Raw genomic sequence first — 16,728 nt, 5'->3', positions numbered from 1 at the left:
GGAAACTGGCAAGAGGAAGACAGAGAGGCAGGAGACAGTGATTGTTCGCTGTGCTGTCACCACTTGCATGATGTCAACAGCAGCTACAAATCTCTGTTCCTGCTGCTGAGAGGCTGACACTTGGTTTTATGTACTGCAGAGTAGTGAACAATCTGTACTTTTTTTCTGTGTTGGGAAAGGATTTAAACCCCCTCAAATACAGGCCTATATCCATGGTAATTGGATCTTTATTTGTTGAAGAGTGGGTATACAAGTTGATCAGAAAAATAATGTCAGTGCTAATCTTGGGTAAATATGAGAGGCAATCCTGTAAGTAAAGCTTGTATTATCACCTATTAAGGGAGTCAATTAATATTTCACAATCTTAGTTCTGACATGTTTTTGGATACCCAAACTTTGTCATCTTATTAAAGTTATTTTTGAATGTGTGCATGCATGTGTGAACATGGGGATTAAGAGTGGAAAGTTCTGAAGGTGTAATGGCACTTGGGGATCTTTAAGATGTGAAACATTCCTTAGTGATCTGGGAGGAATGTGTTAGAACTGAGCAGCACTCTGGTTTGCAAAGTGCTAGGTGGTCATGAGGCAGTCATGGGGTCTGTACACAAATAGGTGCAGTTTGTTCACCACTTTGCCATATGAAAGCAATGAATGTATTGCTGCTGCAGAGGGAAGGGAAACTCCATCAGGATTGTATTACCCAGCTCACAGAGCTGTTGTAGTGGAAGAACACACCAAAAAAAAGAAAAGTGGGAAATTCTCAGAGTAATTAATGAGACAGAAGATTTCAGAGTTGCTAATATTAAAGTTAGACCACATGATTCAAGAACTGTGAGTGTCACAGCTTTCATTGGCCAAGTCATACCAGTGCTCTGAAGCAGTGCAGTGAAGTACCCAGAGCTCTGAAAGTCACATTTCATTTGAAAGTTGTAGAAGCACTCTTTACTGAGCTTTTAATAAGGATGCTGATTTTTATCTGATGCATTGTTCAGCCAACATATGTGCCTTGTTTGAGTAGGTAATAACAGTACCTAATATTAAATATCTTGAAATGGTTTTTTGAAGGTTCTGGGAGTGCTCTTGCTGACTGATGAATAAATGCTGTGTTCTCTTTCACCTGAAAAACTTATTGTCTTCAGATTTCATTAATTTGTGGTGCCAAACCAACAGTAGTTCATATTCTTGTATTCTTTTGTGGAAAATGAACAAATCAATGTGTTAAAATTGGAACACTCCATGTGTGTGATGTTAAAATTTGCTCTTGTTGCAGATTGACAGGTCACCTTTTATCCTTGTGCCAGATTTTATATTGGAAATGTTTGTGTTAATTCTGACAGAACAAAATCAGTCACTGGCTGTCCTGCTACAACATACTGTTTATAAAAATCAAATAACAGTACCAGTGCAACAGCAGAGCTGTTACCACAAGTATGATTGTGAGCACATAAAGCTAAATAATGTAATTAAATAACAGCTGTATTATGCATGTTGATTTAGGATTTTAGAATCTTGATTCCTTCACGAATTCAATTATATTATGAAGCTACCTTTGTATTTAGCTTTTAATAGTCACACTTGGGTTTTAAACTGTAATTATGATGGCTCTTATTTCTCACTCCTCTCTGAACAGAAGAGTCAGAAGATATCACTGTCCTCTGACAAACTGGGAGTCATTGCTACGACTAAGATAAATAGAAGCCATTATTTAAGCCTAGATAAAGATAGAAATCTATGTAATAGGCCTCCTGCTGAAATATCACAGTTATTTTAAGGTATATGGTTCTTGCATTACATGGAAAAAACTCCCAAATCATAGACTTTGTTCTGGCTTGCTTTGTCTTCCCAGGGAAAACTACCTGCAGTTCAAAGGCCATGCTCCCCCTCCTCGCTTGGCCTCTGTTCTTGCTTTCATTCTTGAAGTACTTCAGAGAACCCAGAGCACTGAACTGTGTGACACAGACTTGGTTCTCCCAGCTGTGTTGAAGTGCTTGGTGCTGGTTAATGAGCTGCAAGGTGAGCTGTTTGTTTGCTTTAAGTACATCTCTCCATGCCTGCAAGATCTCTGCACTGCTGAGCATCTTTCATCCCGGTATTTAAGACTCTCAGATGAGGTGAATAAAACAATCTGGCCAGATAAACTGGATGAGGCTTTTTTTTACATTAACTGGTCTGGGACTTCTGCCTCTCAGGCAGAGAAATCCTGCCTCATTTAACTCTCTAATGAACTAATCAGCTTCTCAGGAATCTGAAGGCATTTCCTTTTTTGCCTATCCTTCCCACATAATTTCCTCCATTAGCAATTGTGGAGCTTTTCTTCCACCTAAAGTTTTGAGACCAAATAAGATTAGTGTTATGTTCTCCCCATAGAGGCATTATAAATGGATTAAAAGTAGCATGTTGCTCTCTGAAGGTATCTTTGAGTCCTCTTTCTTCTTCTAGCATGCTTTGTTTTGTAGCAAGAACATCTTTATTTTTAGGTACTTACAGAATGAAGCACACTTTTCACCCCGCCATTGTATAATGAATGTATGTGAGCTCAAAATTTCCATTTCTTGCTGCTGGAGAGGCGTTAAGCAAAATTTGGATTCACATCTGACTTCTCCTGGGAATTTTCTCTGATAAAGTACTGTTTGATTCTGGTCTGTAATAGTTTCAGGGACAAGATGTGCTTAGGAAATTGACTCAGCCATCACCCATTTTCTTCCCCCTTTTGCCATCACAGCCATATCTGCTAAAAGCTGAGCACTCACCTTGCAATGAGCTGGAAGTCCTGGGCTGCTGTAGCCACCAGCTCCCTGCCTGCCTGGACAGGGCTCTGCCACTCCCTTCCAGAAAAGTCCTTGCAGCCCAGTTCCACCTTTATAAGGGAAGAGCTGTATCTTGCAACTTGAATATTTATTTGGAAATAATTATTGAGAAAATAGTGGGAGAGGTTGTTGGGTTTTTTAGGGTTTTTTCCCTTAAAAAAAGAGCTAGGGTGCATTTCAGAACAATCTGCACCACTGAAATTACAGAGTAGATCCACACAGCTTTGAGCAGAATATAATGCTGTGACTACTTTTCTTTTGACTCAAATAGGAGTGTTTAAAGAATATAAACAGAACTTAGATTTAAATAAAACCTCTATTTCCTCTAAATGTATATCTCTTGGCTTTAACTTAAAAAAAACATAGTGTATTTAAAAATCTGTTTAAAGGATAATGGTGGTGAAAATAAGAGTTTTGCATAAACCCGTGACTCATTCTGTTCTTTATAGCCAATCTAACTAAGTGCTCTCACAATCATTTCACTTGCATCAAAGAAATATTAAACCTTTTTTTTTTCTCATTTAAAATGTTTTGTCTTCATGAAAGACATTCTCCAGATGGCCAGTTCAAGAGCTCTGTGTGAATCCTGTGATTTTTCTTTTGCAGTTAAAAAAATATCTACAGACATTGTACAGTACATGGTAGAAGGCTGCCAAGCAGGGTCAGGAGGAGAACATGCCACCCAGCTGACTTCTGTATTTAGGTAACCAGAAAATATGCCAACTGGCAGCAAAGCTGCTGCAAGCCAATTGACAGCAAACATGTTTTCTTAAAAGAACTAATTATCCTAACATGCTGCATTGTTGCTTGTTTATGGTATTTTAGTAATGGTACTTTTGGCACTGGATTTGAGCACAGCTTTGCCAAAAAGTCAGAGCAGAAAAATAAAAGTGAGAGGCATACCTGCTTCCTCATGGATGAGGTACTGTTTTGAGAGGCATATAGTTTTTACTGCAATGGGAAAAACTCCTCAGGAATGCTGATGGTGCTGTGAAAGATATGTGTGCCTAATTTGAAGTGCAGCCAATATTCATATAACAAGCTTAGCTTTTTAAATTTGATTTTGTGACAATAATAGATTATTATAATGTAAATTATCCTTATTTCATAGCTCTACAAAATGAATCCTGTGTCTTGCATGGATACAGTAGCAGAGCTGCATGGCCTGGCACTCAGAGACATTCTGCAAACCTTAAGCACTGCTGCTGTATTGGGCTAGGTCTAGGTGAAAGCCTTGAGAGAGACTCACTGAAAAAAGAATTGGTGTTTGTGGGAATGCCAGTCTATATGTGATACATCAATTTCATGGGATCTGGCATCCTTAGGGTGCTAATTTTGATTTGAATGTAATCTGCAAGCCTTAAAGTCCTCAGGTCCTCAGGATGGCAAATGGATGTGCTTCCATCTAATGATCTGCCCTATTTAAGATCCAGAGCAGCTTTATAAGAAATGCCAACGTTGTTTCTGCAAATTTGAATCTAAAACTCTTGCTTTGTTAGTCTTTTTATTACAATTATTATTTATTAAATAAGAAATGTATGGTTTAGTTTTGAATTCACACACATTAGGAACAAGGCAGTCCTGGTGAAACAGCAGCAGAATCTGCCAAATGACTTGAAAATAAATGTGGGGAATTTTTAGCATTAGTCTTCAAAACCATCCTTTGTTTAGAGAAAGTATTCCAGGTAGAGTATTCCAGTGTAACAAAATGAAAATTGCTATGCAGCCAGATTGTTTGTTCTGATTAGGCTGTACAGTTGTTGTTGGCATGTTCTCTGCATCTCTTTTGACCCTGCATTAAATGCCCCTGTGTACCCCAGGCAGTTCATCCAGGACTACACTGCTGTCTATGATCACCGGGTTCTCAGCATACTGGAGACAGTGGCAGTCTTGGATCAGACTTTAGTTACCAGCCTGATTCCCACAATCACACAGTCTCTGAAGGATGCTGAGCACAAACAAGGCCTTGGAAGAAATGCTGCACAGAGGTTTGGTTTTCATTTAATACTATTTTTGACAATGACTAGTAGAGGTTTATTCTGTTGAAAGAAAGCAGTCGTAAGACAGCAGCACAGACACTCAAAAATGAGGGATTTTTAAGTGCTTTTAGCCAGAAATCTCCCTTAACTCAAGCCTTTCATGGTTTAAAGCCATCTATATTTGCTAAATATTTCCAGAGATGTTTTGATACTAGGGTCCACAGACCGGAGTAGAATTTTTGTGAAGCCAGGTTGTCTCTACAATGTATGTTGCAAAACAGAATTAAGAATTCCTTACTCAAACAATTTTCCTGTTAGTCCCTGTTTTAGAGGACTTTATGGGTCATATGTGAAATTATGCTATAATCAGGTATGGTCTGAGATGCTTGGAAAATAAATACCACCAACTGAATATCAAGAGCTCTCTCATAAACTAAACTTGGAAGAGTTGTGGGTGTCCAGGAAAGGCTGGCTCCAGAAAAATGGCAGAGGAGGGGAGCAGCTATGTAAGCATGGTGGTGTCTGGGTGCAGATGCAGCACTGACCTTTCAGCATCTATGCAAGCAGTGCTCCAGAACTCCAGGCAGCTCTGCCTGGTGGGGCACCTGAGCCAAAGGGGCTCTTCCTGTCAGTGCTGCTCACTGGAAGGCTGCCCATGACTGTCCTGTGGTCTGGGCAAGGAACTGGCCCCAGTGCTGGCATTGCTGCACATCCTGGGACTACTCAAAGGGGAGAATCCACTCATGCCTCACACTGGGGAAGTTTTGAGGTGTGTGTCAGCAGGGCCTGGGCTGTAACAAGTCCAAAAGTCAGAATTGTGCAAGAATAACTTTGGTGACACTGAAGGGTACTCACAGGGTATCATCTTCCATTTATTGAAAAATGTATTTAATTAATTTGTAATTATATCATTCACCTTTTACTATCCACTGCCAACAACTGCATTTGCTTTTATTTAAGAGAATTTGCCCAGGATCAGCCTGAAGTACTGTTATATGTAGGATTTCCACACAACCTGCTTTTCATCCTTTGATAATGTGTTTCATAGCTAAAAGTTTTGCTAGTTTTTCTTTTGCTAAATACTGTTAATATGGGAACATTCATCTCATTATCTACAAAGTGCTCAAAGCATGCAGGTTGTTTGAGCTTCCTGAAATACATGCTTGGAGATAACTGAAGAGCTCCATTTCCTTTATCCTCATCACTTAAACCATATATATTAGCTAATCTGTTGTCAATGTTTTCTATTAGTAATTTGTATTTAGAATGTGCTGCATTACCCAGCAGCCTAAGGTGTTCCATGAGCATTTTATTGTAAGAACACTAATTTTCTCTCTTCAAGAACACCTGATTTTCTCTCTTCGGTCCTAGACTCTAAATAACATGATATTAACACATTCAGTGCAATTACTGTAGACATTAAAGTGCAAATCTGTATCTATAAAAGAAGTAAGGTGTTCAGAATTTGCATTAAATGCTTATAGTGGTGATGTCCAGTGTTGCAATTGCAAGGAACTAGTATGAAAATTGCAGTTTTGTTTGCTCAAGTTAATATTTCATGACAAAAATCTATAATTAGAAAAGACCTAAATGTCAGAGGCAGTATTTTAACAATAATTACATTGTTTGGGTTGGAGAGTATTAGAATGAACTTAAGGTGAAAAGTGTCATCAACACATATGCACTCTTCTGGAAAATCCACTTGAGTGACAGTTCCCTTCTGAATTCCAGGTTTATTTTAACAGTCATTGTCCTTGGTTGAGGATGGTGGTCTGAGTCTTGTTCAGTGCTTGGGCTGCACCCAAGTGTGAGGGGCTCCCATCACTGTGCTGTGGTGAGTGTCCCAGGGATTGCTTAGGCAGAAATGAGAGAGCAAACATCATCAAAGCTCAATGCTAATATCATCCAGGCCTTGGAAACTCCACGTTTTTAAATAAAGAACTTGTATTTCAGAGCAGTTTACTAAACAATTAGGCTTCTAAGGAGCTCCACTACACTTCTAGCTGTAAACAGTGCAGTCCCTATTCTTCCTCTGATCTGGCCATGCTAAAGAGTCACAGCAAAAAAGCAGCTGAATAGGTGGGGGGACATTAAACTGTTTTAATATCTCAATATCTAAACAATGTGTTTGGGAATTACACACTTGACTCCTAGGATGTGTGAGATTATTAAAGTAACATGTTATATGTTTTGGTTTTTTTCCCCCAACAGAGAAGCATACAAAAGACTCTTATCTCACCTTGGAGAGGCTGGACAAAATGAGATACAAAAACTGGAAAATGAGACAGATCAGTAATGTGCTGGTGATTAATCTTTCTTCTTGGACATTATGACATTGTTGGGTTGGTACCTAAAACTACAGACTACAACAAGAACTGCAGACTACAACAAGAACTAGACAAGTTCTTTATCTTTAAAATGGAAATACATGTATCAATTTTTGTGATTGTTCCACAGTTTTTCCCCAATTTATGTATTAATTGAAAAAAAAAATCCTTTGGAATTTTATTATTGTCATGCATTTGAAGATTGACTCAATATTCTGATGAATAGCAATAGAAAGATTGAAAGCTGATTTATTACAGATTCAGTATCTGTAAGAACAGAGCCTATATATTGTAACATATAAGACAGAATTTCAAAGAATTTCACAACTTAGTCCATTGAATGAGACCCGTCCCTCTTAGTGTACTTTTGAAAATCTTATTCAGTCTGTTCTTAAGAAAATCATAATTTTGTAATTTCTAATTTATTATTTTAGTAGAATGGGAAAAACATGTGCTCTCTAGTACTCAACTTGTTGAATGCAGTGCATTCACCAGAGGTTGTGGCAGTGTGATAAAGCTTGTGTTAAGAGAGAGTATTTTTTAATGTGTTTATGTTGCACAGAATGTATATAGCTGTCTTTAACTTTCACCTGTATTAAAACATTTCAGTATTTCATATTCCATTGTAAAACCTCTCTGTTTTCTTTGTGGGTCATATAAGAAAAGGCAGGTTTAAATTTCCTGTTCCCTTCCTTTTCAATGCTATGTTCTTAAAATTGACTTGTATTTTCCAGGGGTCCCAATGGTCTTTTAATTAGTCATGACATTATTAGTTATACACTTATACTAGGTGTGAAAGGTGGGAGGGAAAAAGAAGAGAGGACAGAGTTCTAATTAAAATACTCATCATTTGATGATAGGCTAGTAATTATTCTTGTTTGCTAAGAAAGTTGGATCTGTCAAGTATTTTGCTGTGTTATGGGTCTTTGCAGGGTGGATCTAGCTCTGTAACTTTTTCTACATTTTTTTTTCTCGAAGTCCTCAGGAAATGTTCATTGGTGGCTATGGTATCCACACTTTTCACTTCCCTCAATAATCTGAAGCTTTCTGAAAATTTCTGAAACTACTTACTGGACTTTGGAGTGGGTTTGCCATTAATGGCAACACCAGTGAGCAGGCTCTTACTTTTAAAGTCACTCATATTTTAATTTTACAATGTTAACAGGAAGGAAAAAATTATTTTTATGTCTAATAGCTCCACAAAAATCCCTAAAATCTTGTTCAGAGCAGCTTCCCTTTCGTTACAGTAATCTTATCAAGTCAAACTAGATAATCTTCTTGCCTAAATCAGCTATCAGTACTTCAGATAATGCAGTAACTAAAAGCCTCTTTAGGCTACTTAATAGTGCAGAACATGGAGGTTCTTTTCATTATGAAAGTAACTTATTGAACTTGCATTGTAGCTTCTCGTAAGCTTATGTACCTGGGAGTTTTATTCATCCCAGGGGGATTCTGCTTCTGAAAAGCTTTTTTGAAAAAAATTAAAAACACCCCTCTCCAAGAGAAATTAATTGAGATGCTTTTGAAATTTGAGTCCTACCACACAGTAGGTCCCAGAACAGATGTTTGACTGTAGTATAACTTCCTGAAAGTAAAAACTGTGATTTTAAAGGATAGAACAGATATTACAATGAAGCACTTAATGATGTGTTTAGTAGGTTATTAAGGACATATTTAATACTATCTGTAGTGGCTGGAAGTTTCTGAAAAAGCAACGGGACTTTATGTAAATGCATAGCAGCTCTTGGCACATGAGAAACTAATTTAAACAGTTTGGAAAATATCATTCTTCTTTGTCACAAAGTTAAAGCAAACAGAAACAAGACATTTTGCATCATAGTCATCAACCAGTGCCAAATGGGGGATCTGATGGGTGGTATGGACATTTGCAGATGTCACTGATAGTTCTAATAATATTAATGAAATACTTGCAGAGTACTAGTTTATGCTCACCTACCAAGCATACACCAAACAGCAGTCCAAAACCAGTCAGAAGGAATGAAGAAAATGCTGGTTTTAACTAAAATGTAGAAAAAAACCTAAAAGCTAAAAAAAAATATATCTTATTAGATGCTGTCTGTATAGAGGCTGCTTAAGGCAATAAACATCATTTAAATTAAACCTTTCTATAGTATTTTACACTGAAGAGTTTGGTCTAAAAAGGGGGAGATTCAGACTAGATATATGAAAGAATTTTTTTTTATTATGAGAATGGTGAAACACTGGGACAGGTTTCTCAGAGGGTTGGTAGACAATCCATCCCTGGAAACATTGAAGGTCAGGTAAGATGAGGTTCTAAGCAACCTCAGTCATATGAAGATTGCTACTCATTGCAGGGGTGTTTTACTTAGAGGATGGCAAGGGTGTCTCCCACTACATTGTTTAAAAATAACACTGCTTGCATGGACAAACATTTCCTGCAGCTGTAAATTCTGCAATGGGTGGTGAAAAGATCCTGACAATAAAATTGTAGCTAGAGTACCTAATTCAGAGAAATTTCATTATTCAAACCCATCTATATGATGAAAAATTTATGGTATTAAGCTGTTTTGAATGTTGTGATGGTTTAACCCCGGCCCACAGCTGCTCCCCCACCAGTGGGACTGGGGAGAGAATTGAAAGGGTAAAAGGTAGGAAACTCCTTGGTTGAGACAAAGACAGTTTCGTGGGGAGGGCAAAAGCCATAAATAGGAATGCATGAAAATAAAGCAAAGCAAGGAATAAATTCACTGCTTCCCCAGGGCAGGCAGGTGCTCAGTCATCTCCAGGACAGCAGGGCCCCATGGCATGGAACAGTGTAGTACATAACATGGGAAGATGAACACCATCACTCCGTCTCTTCCTTCTTCCCTCACTTTATGTACTGGGCATGATGTCACAGTGCAGATCTGGAATGTCCCTTTGGTCAGTTTGGGTCACCTGTCCCAGCTGTGTCCCCTCCCAGCCCCTTCCCCAGCGTGGCAATACAAGAAGCAGAAAAGCCTTGGCTCTGTGGAAGCCCTGCTCAGCAATAACAAAAATGTCTATATGAAGATAGAGTGAAGAAAATTAACTCCACTCCAGCCAAAACTAGTAGACATCTAATTAATTGCTCATAACTATAGAATCAGTGTTTGTCAGTGGAGTTGTTAAAATAAAAATTAATTTCAGTATGATTTTTCTTGCCCTCAGTCTGTGACCAGTGTCCTTTCATTTGGAAATGCTAATACTGGTGATGGGAGACCTGTCTGAGCCATCATGAGCTTTGCCAGGATTTTCCACACTTACCTCCTTGGCCAGAGGACTGTTCCAGAATATAAGAGGACACATTTTTGTGATGTGTGTGTGTGTGTGTATATATATACTAAGCACCCTTTTTTTTCTGCAATGTATAGAATTGAGATCTAAAGAGACAGTATTTAATCTTTTAATTTCCCCTTTTCCAGAATTCAGGATACCAATCACCTCTGACCCATTATCACCCCTGTGATATGAAACACATGTCCAGCACATGATGAACAATGGCAAGCAGAAGGAAAATTGGCTTATCTTTCCTTTAGTAACCTTAAAAAGATAGCATGAAAAAAAAAAAAATACCTTCTGTTCAGCATTCACATGTGATTTCCATTAGTCCCACAAAGCTGTCCCTCTGTTTCATAAGAATTCTACATTTGTTACTGTTACTGAAGAGCAGAAACATCCTAATTTTAGTCTTTGCTTTCATTTTCAATGAAGAAAAAAGGGCAAGGGTAAGGGTACATGTTTTGATAAAAAAGAGGTTCTGAAATAGACAAGTTCCTGTCTTTTATGCTGGAATAGAGCAGCAGACCCATGGAAAAAATAAGGTCCTGGCCTATGGGTTGTAATTGGACAGAAGAGGAGCTGCCAATAGTATAAACTGCTTGTTCATCTAAGGAACTTTGATAACTCTGCACTTAAATGCAATATAGTTCCCTCAGGAAACAAAAAAGAGGTTTTACTGCACTCTGGTTTTCCTTCTTTCAGAAGCTTTTTGAAAATTAGGTATGCAATGGGTATTTCCAGTTTAATCATATTTTAGAATTTTTAACTATTACTTAAAAATCAAATTCAGTGTAATCAGCCCATCTGTTAGCAATGGTGATAAAATTATGTTGAAGATTAAAAATCTGATGCAGTGTCAATATGTCCTAGCATAATTAAGCTTGTTTTATGATGAATGACTAGGATATGGCTTTTGTCTACTTGAGCAGTTTTAAAGTGATAAACCTTTTGTAAGCCTAATGTACAAAGTGCAAAGGTACGTACAGAACAAAAACAGCAACAAAAAAAAGCAAAAGCTCAGATCCTCTATGCATAGATGTGCTAGCTTTACAGGCTTTTGGAAACGCCAGCAGAGTAATTCCACATTACAACCAAATTCACTGCATTTGCCAGTCCATCAAACACTATCTTGGCTCTACCCTTCTCCTTGCAGAATGTCACCAAAACAAGCATTAAAAATGCAAATTTGCTAAATTCATTATTTGTTTTAGAAAGGCCCAGCATGACCTGCAGAGGCACCAGTGGAAAAATTAGCACAGCATTTGCTTATATGAATTAAGGGTATTGCTAAAAATACTTACTCTGTTCTTCAGTGCTTGAAGCATTGCAACATTAACGTTTTAAGCATTTTAATTCTGGCATTACTGTGAAACTGCTATATATAATAATCTCTATGGGAAAACCATTCTTTATGTGGACACTTTATCCCTTTATAACATGTCCTTGGAAGGGGAAAAAACTCCTCATTTTGCAAAAATAGAACTGCATAAGTCCTTTCTACACAATCTATGTGCTAAACTTCCTGCAGTCTTCTTCCCTTACAAACTCTGTCTGCAGATTTCAACCTTGCCCTCTTAATTTATTCTACATTTTAATTTTCAATAAACAGATGCCGCCTCTTTTCGCGCCTGTTTCCACATTGTTCCACATTCTGCCTGGGTTGTTTCTGCATGTGTGAATATTCAATTATCTGTTTCTCCACCATTCTGCAACTGATGTACTAAATGTCTGTACAGGTTTGGGGGAGGGTAACTGGGGAAGGCAAAATTTAGATGAAAAAGAGTTACAGAAGTTTCAGCTCTTCTGAAAGTCAGGAACTTGGCTCAAAAGCTGCTAAACTAAGAAGAAAATCGTAAGCCACAACTAGAATTTAAAGGATTACAAGAACATTACTGTACAGAAGCAGAACTGCTGCACACTGGCTTATCAAATGTGAGTGTTCCTTTAGTCAGCACTTGGGTGTGAAATGCTCAAGAGACACCAAAGTGGCAGAAGAGGCTGTTAGTGCTGCTGCACTGCTGCTTGTGAAGTATATATTTATATACTTTAATTAAAGCTATATAAAGGAGAGAATATTATTCTTTATGGGTGTGGCCTGAAAAAGATCAGAGAATAGCTCTTCAGTACAGCTCTTCAAGACCTTGTGACCCAAAAGTCTTAGCTGCAGATATAAATAGCCTTAATGTGTAAATCTAAGGAATTCAGGGCACAGAACTGCACTTTTTGCCAAACAGGACAGTCAGTGACTGCTGCATTATTCACTGGTAAGAACACCTCTTTCCCTGAAGCCGTAGTGAGTTCTCACTGGTTTCAACTTGTCCCCTTACCTTGCACACTCCTAGCTGGATAAATGAGTTGTGCTGGCATCTGCTCTCCCACTGTGATGATCAGACTCTGGCAACAGAACCAGCAAGCACGGGATAATATTCTTGTTCTGGACAGCTTTAAGGCTGTGTGGAAAAACTGAGCTAAACTGTGTCAGAGGTACATACCAAAACCAGCAGGCTGGGTAGGTATGAAGATTGGGTTCAGAGTCATATGCCTGCCCAAAATAGTACAAAATTTAAAACATCACAGGTGGATCAGGAGGTCACGCACAGGATTCTGCAGCCATGGCAGTTTGAGAAGCCAGAGACATTCAATGGAAGGTTGGCAGAGTGAGGACCTGATGATTCAGAAACCTCAGCTCAGCAGGCAGCCTTTGCAGGAGACCTGCCCAGCTGCAGGTGGCAGGTGATGCCAGCCTGGCTCTCCCATCCTTGCTCCTTCCAGCTGAGACCCCGCAGCCACAGCAGGGTGCTCTCTGCTTGCTCTTTGCATCCACACTCCTCTCTTTTCTTACCTGGCAATAATTAACTGGATTTTGCTCATCTGGCAAGGGCTATGAGGCATTTTCTGACTTCAGGTGCAGCAAAGCACCCTCCATCTGTCCTGTAGGTCCTGCAACAAAAGCAGAAAGACCCAGATAGGAAAGTGTGACACAAAAACTTTAGTGACTAAGAGGTTGCTGTGAAAGACCTCTGTAATCAGTGGAGCCTGATGATTAAGAGCCAGAGCAGGATCCTGACACTAACGGGAGCATATGTGCTGTCCTGAGGCTCTGTGGCAGAGGCACCCCTAACCAATATAATGCAACTGCACAGCTGTTTGAAACTGCCATTCACAGTGCCGACAATTGGTGACAACAACCAGAGCAGCAGAAGTGTCTAAAGGGCAGAACAAACATGATAAACAATTTTCTTGCCTTTCAGACCTCGAACCAAGAGGCACATGCTGCTTTGCATAAGGAAGCTGCCCCCCTCTGCTTCTCAAACCCAGGCCACTGCTGCCACTTTCTGCTGCTGCTCAGCAGTTGTCCTGATCCATCCTGATCCCTCCCCCTGCTCTCCAGAAGCAGCACTTTAGAAATGATTCCATAGCTACAGCTGTAGTAAGCTATGAGACCTAGGAATAAAAGTCTCCAAGCTAAGCTGAGACACAGAAAACACACTTGGCACAATTATCCAGAAGTGCCCTGGGCTTTACAAACAGAAGTGTTGGTTCTGCCCCCGAAACAAAAGCGGATCACTCACCTGGTGTGGCACTTCTGAGATGGAACTCAAAGCCCCTGCACAGGTTTTGATTATTTTAGCCACCCTCCTCTTGAAAATGAGACATGCACTCCGTTTGTGTCCCTGAAAGCCACACCTAAGTCAAAGTTTGTATACTTGCCTGGCTTGGGCCCTGCAGCCCACACAGGAAAACAACTTCTGTAAATGGACTGTTCAGAGAGCTGTCCCTTGCATACAGATCTCCAGGACATCAAACAAATTAAACCAAGAAATGAAAATGTGTCTCAATGTACAGGCTATCCAGCTCCCACACAGCATAGAGAAAAGTGCTGCCTAGATAAAGGTGTGCTTGGTGCCCAGGAGTGAGATGGTGTTAGCAACTCGAGTCAGTGTTCCAGGCAAAGACTGTGCAGCTGCAGCTCTGCTCGAGGCAGGGAAAGTGAGGAAGCTCAGCAAAAAAAGAAAAAAAAACCAAAAAACCCAGCCATAAAACATTCTAAATTGATAAGTATGGAAAAGGAAAGGGGATTTCCACCAGTACACTGCCCAGTGGGAGACAGAAATGATAATAAAGTTACCTCCCTGTAATCAGACCCTTAAAAGATAGTTTTGATTAGAAAGTGCTGCTGCTCACTGGACGAAGTCAAACCTGTTCCTGTCCAGCAGGCATGGGCTACTGCTGCAGCACATTCCTCATGTGAAATAGCAGGAGCATCAGCAGGAATTTGATAGGTCTGCTCAGGCAGCACAGTGGCAGGGAGCTGATCAGTAGGTAAGGCAGAGAAGTGCAGAGTATCCATAAATCAGAAATAGAGAAAGATTTAATTACATGCTTGGTTAATATTTACAAACATTGACATTTTTGTTCAATATGTAAATAAAACACAGAGATAAGAGACAGGGACTGCAGTAGCCAAGCAAAGCCAAAATACACCAGGTTAGAGTATTTGCTGTGAGCTGGCATATGCCTGGAGAGTGGAATGGAGACACGCTATATAAACTGAAAGAATAAATAAATAAATATTGACATTCTACACCTGTTTAGCCTCTGGAGACCAGTGATTTGTGGGACCATATGTTGGACAAAATGAGACTGTTCATTGATAATTGTAAATGTGGTGACCCCTTGCAAACTGGATATTAAAAATATTAAGTAAATGGCACATTTTAATTATGCAGTAAAGAGGCTGATCTCCACCATTAAAAGACTGCAGCTGTCAGGAAGAATTGATCATATGACAGAAGGTAACATTTATTTGGTAGTAGACCTTGGTAAATGACATCCCAAACAATCTTTAGAGTCTCAGACAAGCACAATCAGTTCAGACTTGAGTTTAACCGTGAGGCTTCATTTTCTTTGCCTTTCAGCTGAGACAATTTTTATCTGTTCCTCTTATCCTATAGGGCTTGTTTGTTTTTTATTTTTGTTTTAATCTGTTTTGAAGTATTTAAATTTCAAATGAAGTATTATTAAATGAGAAACTGTAAACGATGGAGTTCGGAATTGGAAGTCAACACATTTGTTATTCTTTTTGCCAAAGGTATTGAGTAAGTTGCATAATTAGCACAGTATTATATCATCTTTGTCAACACAAACAGAGCTTTTTTATTGTCTTTGAAAGCGCCACTGGTGAACAACTGAATGTGCAGACTCCAAAGAGCAGCGGCCCAGGAAGAGTTGAGAGCATCCACAATGCCTGATGAGGTTGCATAAGGAGATGAAGGAGACGCAGCCAGTGGCCACCGGCAGAACCGCACACGGCGCTCACGCATCGCTGCCACCGCAGAGAAACCGCGCGCGGCCTTTGGGGGTCCCTGCCTGCCCGCTGGGATCTGGCCTTAAGACAAATGTGTGATGGTAAAGCAGCAGCCCGAGTGGATTGACTCTTCTCACTGACCCAGGGAAACCCTTCTGTCAAACCCTGTGGGGTTTGATGCTTTCCTGCTCCACTTCCGATTCCGTGAAGCGCGAGGAATGCGTCACATCGTGCCGATCCTGTGGTGAGGCACTTGCAGAGTCTGGAGGTTGGGGCATGTGAAATAAGGAGCTGGAAGAAAGCAGGCTGCTATTCCATTGGAAGCAAAGGGGAGCGTAGGCCCATAGAACACCTCTTCCTTCCCCTCCTTGCTAACATCCAGCACCTGCATGGCAAAGCATACAAAATATTTTTGGGATCACAGAAGAAAGCTGAAACAAATTTGCTGGCACTCACCTCATGTATTTACTATTAATCCCAGCATAAAGGTGGTTTCAGATAATTTTTAGATTATTTATGGATCTGGTGATCCATTTTCTGTTCTCATCACCCAACCCAAAACCTGAGTGCTCAGGCACTCGGGAGCAAACAATGACATTGGATCCTGCTTTCTGGCAGGAGAATCTGCAGCTGTGCACGTGGGTTACTCTGCACAGAAGGGCTCCTGTGAACACAGAGCACAAATCATTTGTCAGCCCCAAGGTATTCAGGGGGCACAGAAGCTCTGTGGAAGATGGGAATGCCAAATAAATGAGTGACTTAAAGAAAGTAAAGAAATTAAAAGAAAAAATGGAATTTTTTCTTCCAAAGGAGAGAGCAACCTCAAATTTCCTCAATTGGAAGATAAAAGGGTAGTTTTGCTGGTTAAAGCCAGGCACACTGCCAACAGCTGAAAAAGGACAGCACACTCAGCTCTGCCAAATCACTCATTATATTTCTTTTCCCCTTTTATGTGGGGACTGTGTCAGGCAGGCTGCCAGTTCACAACCAGTCTGGGGATGTGGACAATTGTCCATTTAAGAAAG

General features: G+C 39.8%; 2 protein-coding genes across 5 annotated transcripts in view; one reads left to right on the top strand and one right to left on the bottom strand.

The window, feature by feature from the left end:
• Positions 1-8,051, top strand: part of MMS22L (MMS22 like, DNA repair protein) — an 88,149-nt gene extending 80,098 nt beyond the window's left edge. Inside the window, exons 22-25 of the mRNA XM_054279874.1 lie at positions 1,847-2,013; positions 3,414-3,510; positions 4,628-4,795; positions 6,998-8,051. Coding sequence (XP_054135849.1) covers positions 1,847-2,013; positions 3,414-3,510; positions 4,628-4,795; positions 6,998-7,082 — 517 coding nt within the window. The 3' untranslated portion in view covers positions 7,083-8,051. The remainder of the gene's footprint in view (positions 1-1,846; positions 2,014-3,413; positions 3,511-4,627; positions 4,796-6,997) is intronic.
• A 7,682-nt stretch (positions 8,052-15,733) lies between these two features.
• The window catches only part of KLHL32 (kelch like family member 32), a 118,891-nt gene continuing 117,896 nt past the window's right edge, over positions 15,734-16,728 (bottom strand). For all 4 annotated transcript variants that reach the window (XM_054279703.1, XM_054279706.1, XM_054279707.1 and 1 more), the window contains exon 11: positions 15,734-16,088. In XM_054279703.1, the coding sequence (XP_054135678.1) occupies positions 15,927-16,088 (162 nt within the window). In that variant the 3' untranslated portion in view covers positions 15,734-15,926. The remainder of the gene's footprint in view (positions 16,089-16,728) is intronic.

Source organism: Melozone crissalis, unplaced genomic scaffold (genome assembly GCF_028551555.1).
Source record: "Melozone crissalis strain CALT ecotype California unplaced genomic scaffold, PUWL_Pcris_2 ptg000027l_1, whole genome shotgun sequence".
Classification (NCBI taxonomy): domain Eukaryota; kingdom Metazoa; phylum Chordata; class Aves; order Passeriformes; family Passerellidae; genus Melozone; species Melozone crissalis.
This window is presented reverse-complemented; position numbering and strand designations above follow the sequence as displayed.